Genomic DNA, 13,354 nt, shown 5'->3' on the forward strand with positions numbered 1-13,354 from the left:
AAGAAAAAAGGAAAGAAAACTTAAAGCTTAGAAAATTAACTGAACAGTCCCTTCTGCATTTGGGGGCTTAGGAATTCAGCAGACAAACACAACTAAACCATTCTGTGAAGCTATCAAAACGCTGTTCTTTCTGACATTGTTTTGATTTCCCACTCAACATCTGAAAACTGTTTTGACATAAGTAGCTAAAAATGTCATACTGAGGCTGAGATACTCCAGAGCCAGGACCCACCAAGACTCTTCTAAATCACCTCCTCAAAGCACCAAGGAATATCCTGACCTTGGTCTTGTGGTTCTGAAGAGCTTCAGGAATGAGCGGGCATTTTAGACTTTCAGGTTGTTTATGTAGTCAATGCATTAACACCTCACTCATCAAAGCCAGAAACACAGTTTGTAAGTTACTGTTTCCCTCAATGCATTTTTATCGTATATTTTGCACATGCTTCTATTTCCCAGATTCAGGGAAAACAAGATGTTTAGTTGAAAATGTTTACCGTGGAGGCCTTATAAATTACATGATAGTCTTGGGAGAGGAAGGTATTTTGCCAAATACCAGCTATGGGAATAAAATATTTTAGAGATTATCTTGGGATCACTTTGTTTTCTATTGATACCAAAACCCTTCCTAAGTAGAAATAGCTCAAGCAGGGGTACAAAAGTGTTGATGAAGCCCATTTAGGACTTGCATACCCTCACAGAACACTCCAGGTAAATGAGGCACTCTGCAACTCTAAGAGGTGTTGGGGCTGCTCTTCAGTGACTGAAGAATGAGTGGGTCACTTAGATTCTCAACCTGCCCACAGGTAAGTAAGCCCATGTGACAAGGATACATATTTTCAACAAGAAAGAAACAGTAGGGCCCCCTGGGTGGCTCAGTCGGTTAAGCGTCCAACTTTGGCTCGGGTCATGATCTCATTTGTGAGTTTGAGTCCCACTTCAGGCTCTGTGCTGACAGCTCAGAGTCTGGAACCCGTTTCAGATTCTTTGTCTCCCTCTCTCTCTGCCCCTCTCTGCTCATACTCTGTCTGAGTCTCTCTCTCTCTCTCTCTCTCTCTCTCTCTCAAAAATAAATAAACATTAAAAAAATTAGGAAAGAAACTAGAAAAATGACTGTCATTGCCTGCCACATAAAGAAGAACTATGGAAGTGAATGAAAACTTTCTTAATGAAAGGTTCTAGTAACTCTGGGGGATGAAGCAACAGCTCTTCCCCAATGTATGAAGGTTGGCTGACAGGACTGTTCCACAACAAAGACATCATGTGTCTGACAGATGGCAATACACTGTACTGACTCCTTTTCCTAATTTAACAAATTTGCATTTTGTGAATTTTCTCTTCCCAGCGAAAAGATATCGTAAAAGACCACCCAAACGTACACTGTTCTTTCCCCCCACTCTCCCTCTTTCACGTTATGTTTGACACAGTCTAAGGAAACCACTACCAGCTTACTAAATTGACTCATCATCCCAGCTACTGATGAGTATCACACATTCTGTCACAGGCCTAAGTGTTAATCCTCCATGTTTTCTGACTCCAATTAAGTTTCACTTCAGGCCAGAGGTAGTTAACTGACGACACAACAAGAAATCCTGTTGAAACAATACATGAAAGTATGCATTTGTGATCTTCACTTGAAGAAAAGAAAGGAGCCGTCACTTTATCAGATGCCTGAAGGTTCAATGCCTCTGCTTTAGTTAGAGGTTGTTATAACTAGCCATAAGGCTACAACCTCTGTTGCACTGCAGAATTTCATGGGGTTTGGCTATGTCATTTGGATGACATAAAGGCAGAGAAGGGCTTCAAGCTCTGGTGAGGCTATCTGGAGAACCAGGCTGTCTAAGGAGCATCAAGTATCACTCAAGTTCGGTGTGGAGAACTCATAGCCAAGTATAGCTTGCTGCCACAGAAGGTGAGGGGTTTCTTCCGCCAATGCTGGACATATTTAAATTCCAGCTGAAGGCCATTGTGAGGGTGTTAGAGGAGAGCTCTACATAGGAATGAGAACATCAGTCATTACAGGATCACACTAGGAGTCTAGACTTGACAGATTCTTCATTTTGACTTTCTGGAACACGGGGAATTCTATCCTACAGGGGTACCTCTAAATTAGGCCCCTTCTTTAAAGAGCAGTGCCCAATTCTGCCCACAATGTTGGAATTTCTCTTCACTTCCTTACTTTCATACTTATTATACCTATACCTACCCCATGCTCTTATACTGTGGGTAGAAACAAAGTCTCTCTCATCAAACAGTTCGTATTCTGGGGTCTGAGTATGTGGAGTAGAGGTAGAGATGGGCAAAATAATAAATAAAAAAGAAATGCTCTAATAGCAAGAGGTGATCTGAAGAAAATGATAAAATAGGGGAGCAGACTGGATGGCTACTCAGTAGGGTAGAGGAAGCTACTTGCACTCAGGGACCAGGAGAAAGCTGTCAAGAAATGAAAAATGAGAAAGAGCCTGATGAGAAAGTGGTGGCCTCGTGTAAAAATCTGGTGCAAGAGAATTCCAGGCAGACTGAAGCCCAAATGCTAAGGAGAAGACTGTGGACTTGTGTGTTCAAGGAAGAGAGAAAACACCAGCATGGGTACAGCCTTAAAAAACAAAATAGTGGTATGAGAGAAGAGAGAAGCAGTGCTGGGGTCACAGTCCAGAGGTGTGTTTCATTCTATAAACATGGGAAGCCACCAGAGAGTTTTAAGCAGAGGAATGACATAAATTGATTCTGTTTCAAAAAAGGTAATGATGGCCATTTATCATAATTTCCAATGTATGCTAAAGTTAAACATAATCTTAACTATGAACCTAGAATTATGATGTACAACACCTTTCTGATAACAACACTAATTTTTCCCTGAAAATCTTTGTAGTTATATTATCCAAAAATATCTACAGACACAACAGCTACAGAATTTTAATTGTTATTCCACATGACAACAAAAAACCAAACCACCACCACCACTGGAAAAAAAAATGGCATTCCCATGGTAAAATAAAATTGGTGAATGTTTAGTTAAGCCAAATAAATAGATTTCTTGGCTACAAGAAAGTAAAAATTCTCACAGCATCTCATAGAAATGGAGTTTATGCTTCTCATAGAAGCAGGACATTATGCTTCATGTTATTCTTGAATTCAAATAGATGTTTTCTTTTTTTTTTTTTAATTTTTTTTAAAAGGATTAAAATGTTCATTCATGGAATGCCTCCATATTCAAAAGGACTTAATGTTGTCCTGTCCTGGTCTCTTCTAAATTTCAGGATAATTCCTAGGTTTCCAGCTGATTAACCTGGTTAAGACAACATAAGGCAAATAGAAAATGGGCCATTGCTAATGTGACAAATAGCCAAATTCTATTGCTGTTCTTGAACTGTGGTCTCTGATTTCTTGCTACGAATAAGTAGGTCATCAGTGGGGACCTGCAAAACCCCTTCACTATGCTAAGATTCCCACAGTGACAGTGCCTGGCTGGCATTATCTAACCTCATAGATAACCTTAGATAACACCATCACCTGACATTCTACCCACATTGTTACAGTTTCATGGCAAGGAAAATATTGAAGAGCCCCCACACCGAGACTAAGTGATGCCCTTGATAATTAAGAATTCTTATGGAGTTTCTAGAATGATAAATAGTCAAACAGAGAAGTTAACAAACATAAAAAACTTTAATGTGAAATGGCCTAAATGTGCCAAATTAACCTTAAATGAACTCAAAAGACCTTCAGCTCCAAAATCGACATTAATCATTTTCTGGAACTCAAGGAAAGGCCTGATGTAGTTAATTTTAAATTTCACTTTATGATGGAAAGCAGTACAATCCCACAGGATTCAAGGTATCTATTAGTTTACATTCTTGCCAGGGTCAGCGAAAAAAAGCCCACTATTGATCTGCTATTAAAAATCAGTTGACTTCACTTCTTTCTGAACAGGTTCTCCCTGATTGCTGAGCACTGGCTGATCTTACCTCTACCTAGTGCCAACATGAAGAGATAAATAGACTATTCAGGGAGAGCTCTTCACATTACATTAGCTGAATAAATAGTGATGTATGGGTTTCTTCTCTCAAGTGCTGCCTTAGCTTGTAAAGATGAGAGCAAGGGAGACAGGGTTTATAAATCCTATTAGAATATTCACACAAACACAAAGTAACTTTCCTGAAGATCATTAAGGGAAACAAAAATATGAACATTTTGTCTTTTAATTGTAGCTTTTGAGACTCCAAGAAAGGCCCACAATAAACCTGAGAGATTTAGAAGTTAAATGGAATCACAGAAGAAAAAAACCTAATATACTGTTTTATGAGCAGTATTCAAAAAAAAAAAAAAAACAAAGTAGGATGAAGGCCCTTGTAGTACTTTGGTAGGCTAGAGCATTAGCACAAACCAATTCAGCTGAAGTGAAATATATTATCAAAATTATTTTGCTCTGGGAATATTTCAGAATGAGTTTTTGTCCTCCTTAATCTGTTTTTAAGGATTCTGTGCTCAATTTCCAGTGTGGACCATTTCTTACAGAATGGAAGGAAACTGAGCCAGGGTAAGGGCCTAGGGCTGATTATCTATCTACTAAAACAATGTAATCAGTGCTTCAGAGAGCAGCTTGTCCATTTGGCTCCACTATACACACAGAAAGAGAATGGGTTCTCAACAGTTATGACATCAACCACAGCCTCTGTTCTCTTAGAATCTTTAGAACATCCCAGTGACTTTTATACATAACTTGCATGCTCACCAAATCCTGAGTTTCCTATTAGTAAATTAGAGATTGTAGCAGGGCAAAGGCAGCAGATGAAGTCCTATGCATTATGTATTAGGATTCTTTCTGACAAAAAGCAGAGGGCATTTTTGTTGACTCACATAAACATACCCCAGAACAGCAGGCAGAGTTGGCATAGGCCTTTGCCCCGCTGGCTTTTGGTTTCACTCTCTCAGAATGAAGGTAACTGCCTGGCCAGGGAATATGGCCCCAGGAATCCCCCAACCTAGTAATCAGAGAGGAATGGGGAATCAGAGAGAATTTCCCCAACAGAACCTGAAAAGCACAAAATAAGCACAGGGAGAAGCCTGCCTTGGGTCAAGTGTCCATTCATTTATCACCCCTGTGGCCAAAGGAGGTTAAGTACCATACCTCATCTGGTGATGAGTGAGGAAGGAATTCTGGGCAGACCAAAAATAACAGCCTCTATGCATTGGAAGGACAAGGCACAGAACACAACTTTATGAATTCTGATTAACCAAGTACACAAAATTATCAGGTGCTTATAGGATCAGCATTCCGTGACTTCCAGACGAATAGTACTTTTGCCTCTTATTAAGTGGCATACTATCCTTGACATACCAGAGGGCACTCCTTAGTCACTAACTGCTGTGCGTGCTCTACCCAGTGGTTTTTCAGCAGTGGTACTCTGAACTTCTCATGCTGGCTTCTTATTGCTTTATTATTAGTGCCTCAGACCAGGTTCCCCAGAGCAGATCCTGAGAGAAGTTAAGTGCCAGTGGATTTCTTGAGACATGCCCTTATGGAATTGGAGGAGGTTAGACAGTAAATAGAAGAAAGATACTGCAAGGTATATTCATTAGTGGGTTCCTGCTTTGAACAACTGGGGCTCAATCCACTGGTGGCCTCCTAGAGACAACAACAGACACATTTCTGAGTTTCCCATTGGTGGCCAATAGAGTTGGAAGATTGACCCTTCAACTTCCACTTGCCATTTGCTGAGGGCTATTTCTAGGGTGACATTAACTTCCCAGCATTTGAAGACTGATCCCTGCACTGGTGGGAAAAAGCCCTGAAGTAGTTAGGAGCAGTTACTTGTAATAGAATGGCCTCCCTCAGTATGCACAAGGAGGGTTAGTCCTAAGGGATATGGCCAAAACACATGGCTTTGAATTCCACCAGTAACACACATTTATGAAAAAAAAATGATTTATTTATTCATCAACTACTTTCCCAGCTCCTATTATGTGCAGGTACTCGTCTAGGAGCTGTAAATACATTGAGGGACCAAACAAAGATTACCTTCTTATTTAATACTCAGCAAAACTGGGCTAGGCAGAGGTGGATTCCACAGGCTATATATCACAACCCTGTCCAAACATCAGCTTTAAGCGTGGTTCCTAATTGGGAAATAGCAGGATCATTAGTATTGGGCTTCCCCATCACTAATCAAGGTATGCTGAGGTCTTTAAGCTAGTAATCAATTTGAATCAAGAACTAGAGTAAGCAGATAGGTATTGGAAGGAAGTCGTTTCCATTAAAGGACACTGAGATAAAAGTTTTGTTTTCAAAACGCTTTTGGGACTTCTTCCCTGTGGTGACTTGTGCCCAGAGGCACTGCAGAGTGGCCTGCTCTGACTCTGACAGCTGAGTAGGGTGTCAGCTTCTGGACTGGAGAGGACTAATGTTAATTTGACCACCTGGGGATTAAACTGGCATTGGTGACTTCAAATATGTCCTGCAGAAACTAACTGATCTCCATTTCAAACACAAAGTATTCTGCCTTCCAAATGATACAGAATTCCATTTTATCTACATTGGCCAGGTAAAGCAGCATATTTGCCAAAATTCTAGACATGGGGAGTTATTTGTAAAGCCTCAGAATATCATCAAGTGTTGCCTTAAATAAACCCGTCACACTTATACAGAAAGTAGTGAACTGTATGTATAGGTAAAGACAAGTTAGACCTATTCTGAGGTGGAAAAAAGGTATAAACAAGTAAAGCAAATTTCTATTGTACCCTAAACATCTATGTACATAACTTAGAATATGCTAAATGGCAATTTTACTTATTCTGGCTATCTCTATCATTTGGCATTTCCCATCTCAGGGAAATGAGTCTGACTTCAAAGGGTTGCTTAGCTGTGAAGACTCTATCTGATTAATGGCTACTGAAACAAATAGTCAGAAAATTAAGTGTTGATGGCAGTCTGGATGAGTTAGTGTGGACTATATAGCAGAATGAGCAATACATGTGGCACATGCCCTTGACAGACACCATTCATTGATTGCAGCTCACTCTCTCATTGTGCCCAGAATGAGCCTCAGAATCTTCCATGGTCCAGTTCTTCAGACAGTCACAACTGATCTTGTGGAGACAGTACTCAAGATGAAAGCTAATTGACACCCATGGTTTCTTCAGAGAGCCTGGGCCTCTTAACATGCCATTATTGAGAAGGAGTGGTGGGGGGAAGTAGGGAGGAAGGAAGGGAGAGACAGGTAGGAGAGAGGGAACAGGGAAGGAGAGGAAGGAAAATAAAATAAACTTTTAAAATAAGTACCTCCTCCTTCGTTCTCTGCAAACACTGCTATTTCGGGATTTAAAGTGAAAGGGATAAGCAGTTGCTACACGAAAATATGCCACTCTGGCATACTAATAATTTTGAGCTGAAAGCAACTAAAAAATAGCAGATGTAAGAAGAGCTCTCTCACTTCTCCCTTTTACCTAAAAGCAGGACATAAATTTCCAGTGAGAAAGGTATCTTCCCTATACCAGGAAGACAAGAACAGTCTTACCCCAGAGATGAGAAGTTGATGCTAAATTGAATTTATATACACACACAAACCCACGGAAATAAACCTTATCTTCCATTTGTTTCCTGTATGTATTCTTAGCCACTTTCCCACAGTTTACACTCCCAGCACAAACCCCATTTTCCTTTGTCTTGTTGCATTTCCACAGTTTATCATTCCGTTAAAACCATTCTTTGGGTTTTCATTTCCAATATATGTGAAAGTCTCTGTGTATGTGTAAAAATATTAACATAAAATGTGAGTATCTTCCTTTTGTATATCAGCCTTTGTCAGTTTAATTCTCAGGACCAGACACAGAACCTAAAAGGGTAGGAGAAAATTCTCTCTTCCCTGCCCCTGCACACAACAATTTATAACTGTCTACCCTGAAACTGTATCAGGCTGACTTTCCTGAGAAAACTCAGGCAAAATCATTCTTTCCAGAAACAAAGAAAGAAGAACAAAAAAATGACCACAGCCTTAAGACAACTGAGCAGTTCTCAGAGGGAAGAAATTGTCCAAATAAAACTCAAGGGCATTCTACCTTTAGAAGGATGGTCAAGAAAGACAAAATATATAGAGAAGGATTAAAATTCCAAAGACCATTTTCTTCTCAACACTCCTCATTTTTTCTTCTACTGTGGTTACTATACAACGAATCATTCCTTTTGCCATATCACACAGATAGCTATGATTGGAACTCCCTCAAGAGTCCAAGGGACCCTGGGTAGGAGAGTATAATATAATTCATATATATATATATATATATATATATATATATATATAGGTAAACTCTGTAAAAGTTTTCATCATACCAGCTACTTCTGTTGGTGACCCAGATCATCATTCACCAGGTATAAATGAGGTTGGCTGTGAACAAGGTTAGGAATTAGAGCCAAGGATGATCTATTAGTTCATCTTGCTTGTCTCATGGGGAAAAAAGCAGAATCATTTCTCTGGAGAGTTTTCTTGAATGGTTTCCCAATTCTAACTTGAAACCACATTCAAAATCTTGTGACTTTCCTCTTTCTTGAAGCCCACCAGTAATTAGTTGTTTTGCCACTTCCAAGGCAATGATACCCAACACGAACACACAAACTATTAACACACAACATCACCCACTTTTATACTGCAAGCTCATTTTCAAGCATTATTTGTTTTCATAAACTTAAGCTAGGATGACTCTTTCCTCACTGCCTTTAATTAATAAAGAAAGCTTAATATGCACTTTTTCCCCCCATCAATCTGGCACTAAAAAATGCTGAATTGCGGTTGCAGTAATTTGAAAGAAGAGTTTGGGGCTATTAGAAGAAATTCACATCAGGCATTTCTCTCCATGGCCTACTTAGATTTTTCAAAGTGAAGGAATGTTTCAAGGAAAATAAAAAATCTTGGGGTACTGGAGAAGTCTGCCCCATCTAAAGTCCTATTTTTCAATTTTCTACACAAAGACGCCTTATGGTGCATTTTAATAATGTAGCTTGAAATATATTTTGAAAGAGGGAACAAGTTGTAATCTGATCCAGGACAGAACAATGCCTCACATAGATTCCTGAACAAGTATCTGACTGTGGGAGCCCTGCTCTTTTGTCTCCTGGGTAATTATTTTATACATTTGGGAGGTTTATAGGGAATGTGTATGAGCTTTTCAAGTAAAAAGGTGTGAGGCTCTGACTCTTCCTGGAAATCTGAAAGGAAAAGAGAATATGAAATTAACAGGTAGCCTCCCATACAGAACCAGAGAGATCCCACAGGTCACCCGCACTGCTGAATATTCCAAAGTTACATTTGTTAAAAATGCAGAAACAGCTTGAAAACATACCTGACTTTACCTTTTAAAAGGATTAAAAATTTAAGTAGCTTTATGAATTTCTCTCCCACCTCCCTATTCTTGATTCTATCCCTAATGCCCTGATAGGATCTGTGGTTGCTTCACTTAAATACAGCGAAACTGTGAACATGTCCTTTTCTAAATAAACCCACTCTAATATAAACGTTATAATCACAACATCTCTCACTCACTAAGGTGTTTCCTAAACTAATTCTATGTGCCACACACTCATCCAGGCAGTGGGGATACATGTGGCCCCATTCTCCTGAGCTACAGGCAACTGGAGAAGACAGATTTTAATCAAATAATCACACATACACAGTAGGGTTTCAAACTGAGATAAGGAGCAAACACCTGTGAGATGAGGGCAGACTTCCCTGAGGAGGTAAGTGAAGATCTGCAGCAGGAAAAAGGGTTCAGGAAGCCAGAGGAGAATGGACACTTCAAGATGGGGGATGGGAGGCATGGAAGCCCTAGAACAGGATGGAACAGGGCCAAAGCCCTAAAAGCAAAGGACAGGTGGTTGGCGGGGGGGGGGGGGGGGGGGGCTGCTTTGCAACATATTCTCCTACCTGTGCTGGCAGCATGCACAATTTCAGGTTGATGAATATGAACAAATGTGCTAAGTGTTGTCAAGATCGCCCCCATTGAGGGGCAGTTTGGGGTGACAGGGGTGGAGAGCATCTTGCCTCAGGGCTTTAGCCTCAGGCTCTAAGGAGATTCTGGGCAGGTGAGTGGATCTGAAGTACCTGGGAATGTGAGAAAACAGATAAATGGTGACTTTTTCTGTCTCCCAGTGGCTCCTATTTAGGCAAAGCCAACTTTCTCACAGGTCAGGCCTTTCTGCCCCCAACCTAGCAGATGCTGTTATTATAGGAAGACAAGTGAACAGTGATTCCCCAGAAATCTTTGAGGATAGAGTAGACAGCCTTCTTGCCAGGCCAGTGTAGCTGCAGAGGGTTGAAATGGCCACTTTCCCACACAAATGAACTAGACTCTCAAACTCTGCCAGCATCTGGGAGAGGAGAAGAAGCAAGGCCTTAGCTTTGGTTCTACATAGAGCAAGACACTGTTCTTTCATACTGGGGTTAACTTCTACTTCATCAACAAGGGGGTTTATAGATGACTGTGGGAGACAAGAGGCATTCCCAATAACTACTTCACGATGGCATAGTAAGGTCTCTGAGGGCTGGGCTTTTTGGGGGCCTGAAATATTAGAATACAGTATAAAGAAGCTTCTATAGTGTAAAACATCTATAGCTAAACAGAAGAGAGTGAGGTCGCTAAGTTGTTCAACCAGAAGCACATCTGCAGTGAGTGTGGTGTCTTCACAGGGACTCTGTCTCGGGGAACACAAAACCTCCACCTTTTGTCCTCACCTTTCTCCCTCTCTCAATTTTCACATGGCTGTATTTTTAACAAATTGTGTTCAATTTCCCAGACATCATTATATCGAAGTGACATGTTCCTCTCCACAAACATCAGAGAGAGAACAAAACCAGAGACAGATGGCAGGATTTCTTTTCGCGGGCAGGGTTTTCCCTGGATAGAGAACTAACTTTTCTCAAATACAACAGAGAAGGGTCGGAAAAATGGATGGAAAGACAACCTTAGAATATCTTTGTGCCCTTTTTCTTCCCTTTAAACATGAGTGGTAAATAATAACCCTCATATTTTATGAAAGCTTATTTTGTTGTTGTTTAAAAAAGCCAAAACAATTTAACTATGGATGGTGTCAGTGTTCTGCTTTGTATTTTTCCATATTTTCCAAAATATCTACAATGAACAAGTGTTATCTTTACATTAGAGAAGACAAAAATCCTCCAAAATGAGATCTCTGTCTGTTTGTGCTCAGGGAGCTATTTGGCGTTACAAGAGAGAGGGACAACATAAATGCTTGTTTGCTTCAGTTAGAATGACTTCTATTTCCTGTGGGTTTTCATAGGTCGCTAGTTCATTTCAATCAGCTATTAAGTGAATAAATGTGAAATCTTAAAATACACAGAGAAAGTATATTAAGCAAGCAGTCAGTGTTTCAAATCATATGTGAGCATATGAGGGGAGCCAGTTCTCACTTGCCAGTTATTATTCCACTTAAAAAAGCTGCTTACCCCTCAACTTTGCTCCCTCATTACAACATTTGAACTTTGGGAACCTTTACCATTACCGTACAGTGATAACTCTTGGCTAACAGTCTGTGAAGGAACAATTACTAATAACCCACGCCAGCCAAAGGCAGATACAGCAACATGAGCAAAGGACAAGGCTGGTGTTATGTGGCTCAATGGCCACTCGGGGAAAAACAAAGAAAGGATTTTTATTGACCTACGTGGTTTAACAAATGACACCTAAGTGATCTATTGGCATACTAGAACAGAGGCAAAACTGCTGCCTTATTAAGTCATTTTTAAAATAGTCATTATAGAACTTTGGCCATAAACCAAGAACAAAAGATTCCATGAAATAAGTTTTTATGAAAAATTTTAAACATACAGTAGTGTTGAGAAAAGGAGCTTAGAGCTGAATACGGTTACTGATTACATTTCCAGAGGTCTTTCCTAGAAATAATCCTTCTCTGGGTTCAAACCTGAAGAATCAAAATGAGCTATTTTAGGTAAATTTGGGGGATGATATAGACTTTGGCAGACTATCAGCTCCAGGAGGTTAGGGACCACATCTGTTTTATTTAGCAGTACATGCAAAATAGTGGGCTGGGAGTTGCTCAGCAGGTGCTCAGCAAAAAGTAAATGAATGCATTAGTGAGATTTCATGCATTCTGTGATCTTGCAAACAGAAAATCACAACCTTTCTGAATTTAAACTTACGGGGCAAAACCCATTATTATACAGGTTCTTAGTGAAATTTTGGTATTTAGGAAAAGGGCTGAGACTTTCTTCAGGTAGAAAGATTTTTCACCCAATATTTGCTGTGTGTTTTTTGGCCCAATCTGGCCCAGAACATAAATGATGCTGACAGAAACTGAGGTCCTGTGAGGTTCTACCACAATCCTTCAGCTAATGGGATCTCGTACAGAACTCATATTTATCACTTCCTTATCAGTTCACTTGCTGAAGCTTTTTATTGGAATCTCAAGTGGATAGATAAATTGGTCTCCCAGCCTTCAGCCTCATCTAATCCACTGCTATCTTGTTCTGAAGAAAGTATCTTTCTTTTCATCTCTGTCTCTTTCTCCTTACTTTAGTGAGGCCTGAATGCTTCTGGAATCACATTCAGACAACAAATACTGGCTCCTGAGTATCTTTATGAATAGACACCAAACCTGCTCACCTCTGTGCTGTTCTCTACATGCACAAATCAGTCAAGATGCTCAACTCACTACTGCCATTTCCACAGTGAGGCTGATACCTGTCCCTTTGCCTTACAGGAAACATAGAGCAAAAGAAATACCACAGGGTGGGAGATGGGGGACAACGGGTCCTTAAGGCATTGAGTCTCTGGATCAAGCCATACCTGAAGCTAGACTTGGATGACTTCTTTAATTATATGACTCAATAAAGCCTCCATTTACTTTATCCAGTTTGTGGGGTTTTTTTTGCCACTTGCAACCGAAATAGCTTTAACATATGCAGGAAAAAGAAGATGATGGCAAGGGAAAAAAAAAAAGAAGAAAAAGGGATCAGAGGAAAAAGAACAATGAAAGATTTGACAAGGTCATAGGACTAGCCAGTATGCAATAAGAATACAGAACATGAATTCCAGAGTTCACTGATCGTTTCCCTGCTACTCCCCTCCAGAAATCAGTACTGATTTTTTTTTTATACATAGTTACTTTGAAGCTAAACAGAATTAGCCTGCTATCAAGACCCCACACATATAAGACATATATCTACTTACAGACTTACATTCTGTTTTTTTTGTTGTTGTTGTTGTTGTTGTTGTTGCACATTTAAGAATTGTTTTCATAATTAAGCTTCCCAAGGGGAATACAAATGCCACTCTTAATTTAAAGAAATACTAATTCTAAAATCAATTTGTAGAATATTTCAATTGG

At 39.9% G+C, this 13,354-nt stretch overlaps 1 protein-coding gene across 15 annotated transcripts in view; it reads right to left on the bottom strand.

Moving 5' to 3' along the window:
• Positions 1-13,354, bottom strand: part of FHIT (fragile histidine triad diadenosine triphosphatase) — a 1,423,954-nt gene that overhangs the window by 232,754 nt on the left and 1,177,846 nt on the right. Inside the window, exon 5 of one of the 15 annotated variants that reach the window (XM_045053130.1) lies at positions 8,332-9,199. The exons of the other annotated variants lie outside the window; for them this stretch is intronic. Coding sequence (XP_044909065.1) covers positions 9,119-9,199 — 81 coding nt within the window. The 3' untranslated portion in view covers positions 8,332-9,118. Of the gene's footprint in view, positions 1-8,331; positions 9,200-13,354 lie in introns of those variants that run through there. 15 annotated transcript variants of the gene reach the window in all.

This window comes from Felis catus, chromosome A2 (genome assembly GCF_018350175.1).
Source record: "Felis catus isolate Fca126 chromosome A2, F.catus_Fca126_mat1.0, whole genome shotgun sequence".
NCBI lineage: Eukaryota > Metazoa > Chordata > Mammalia > Carnivora > Felidae > Felis > Felis catus.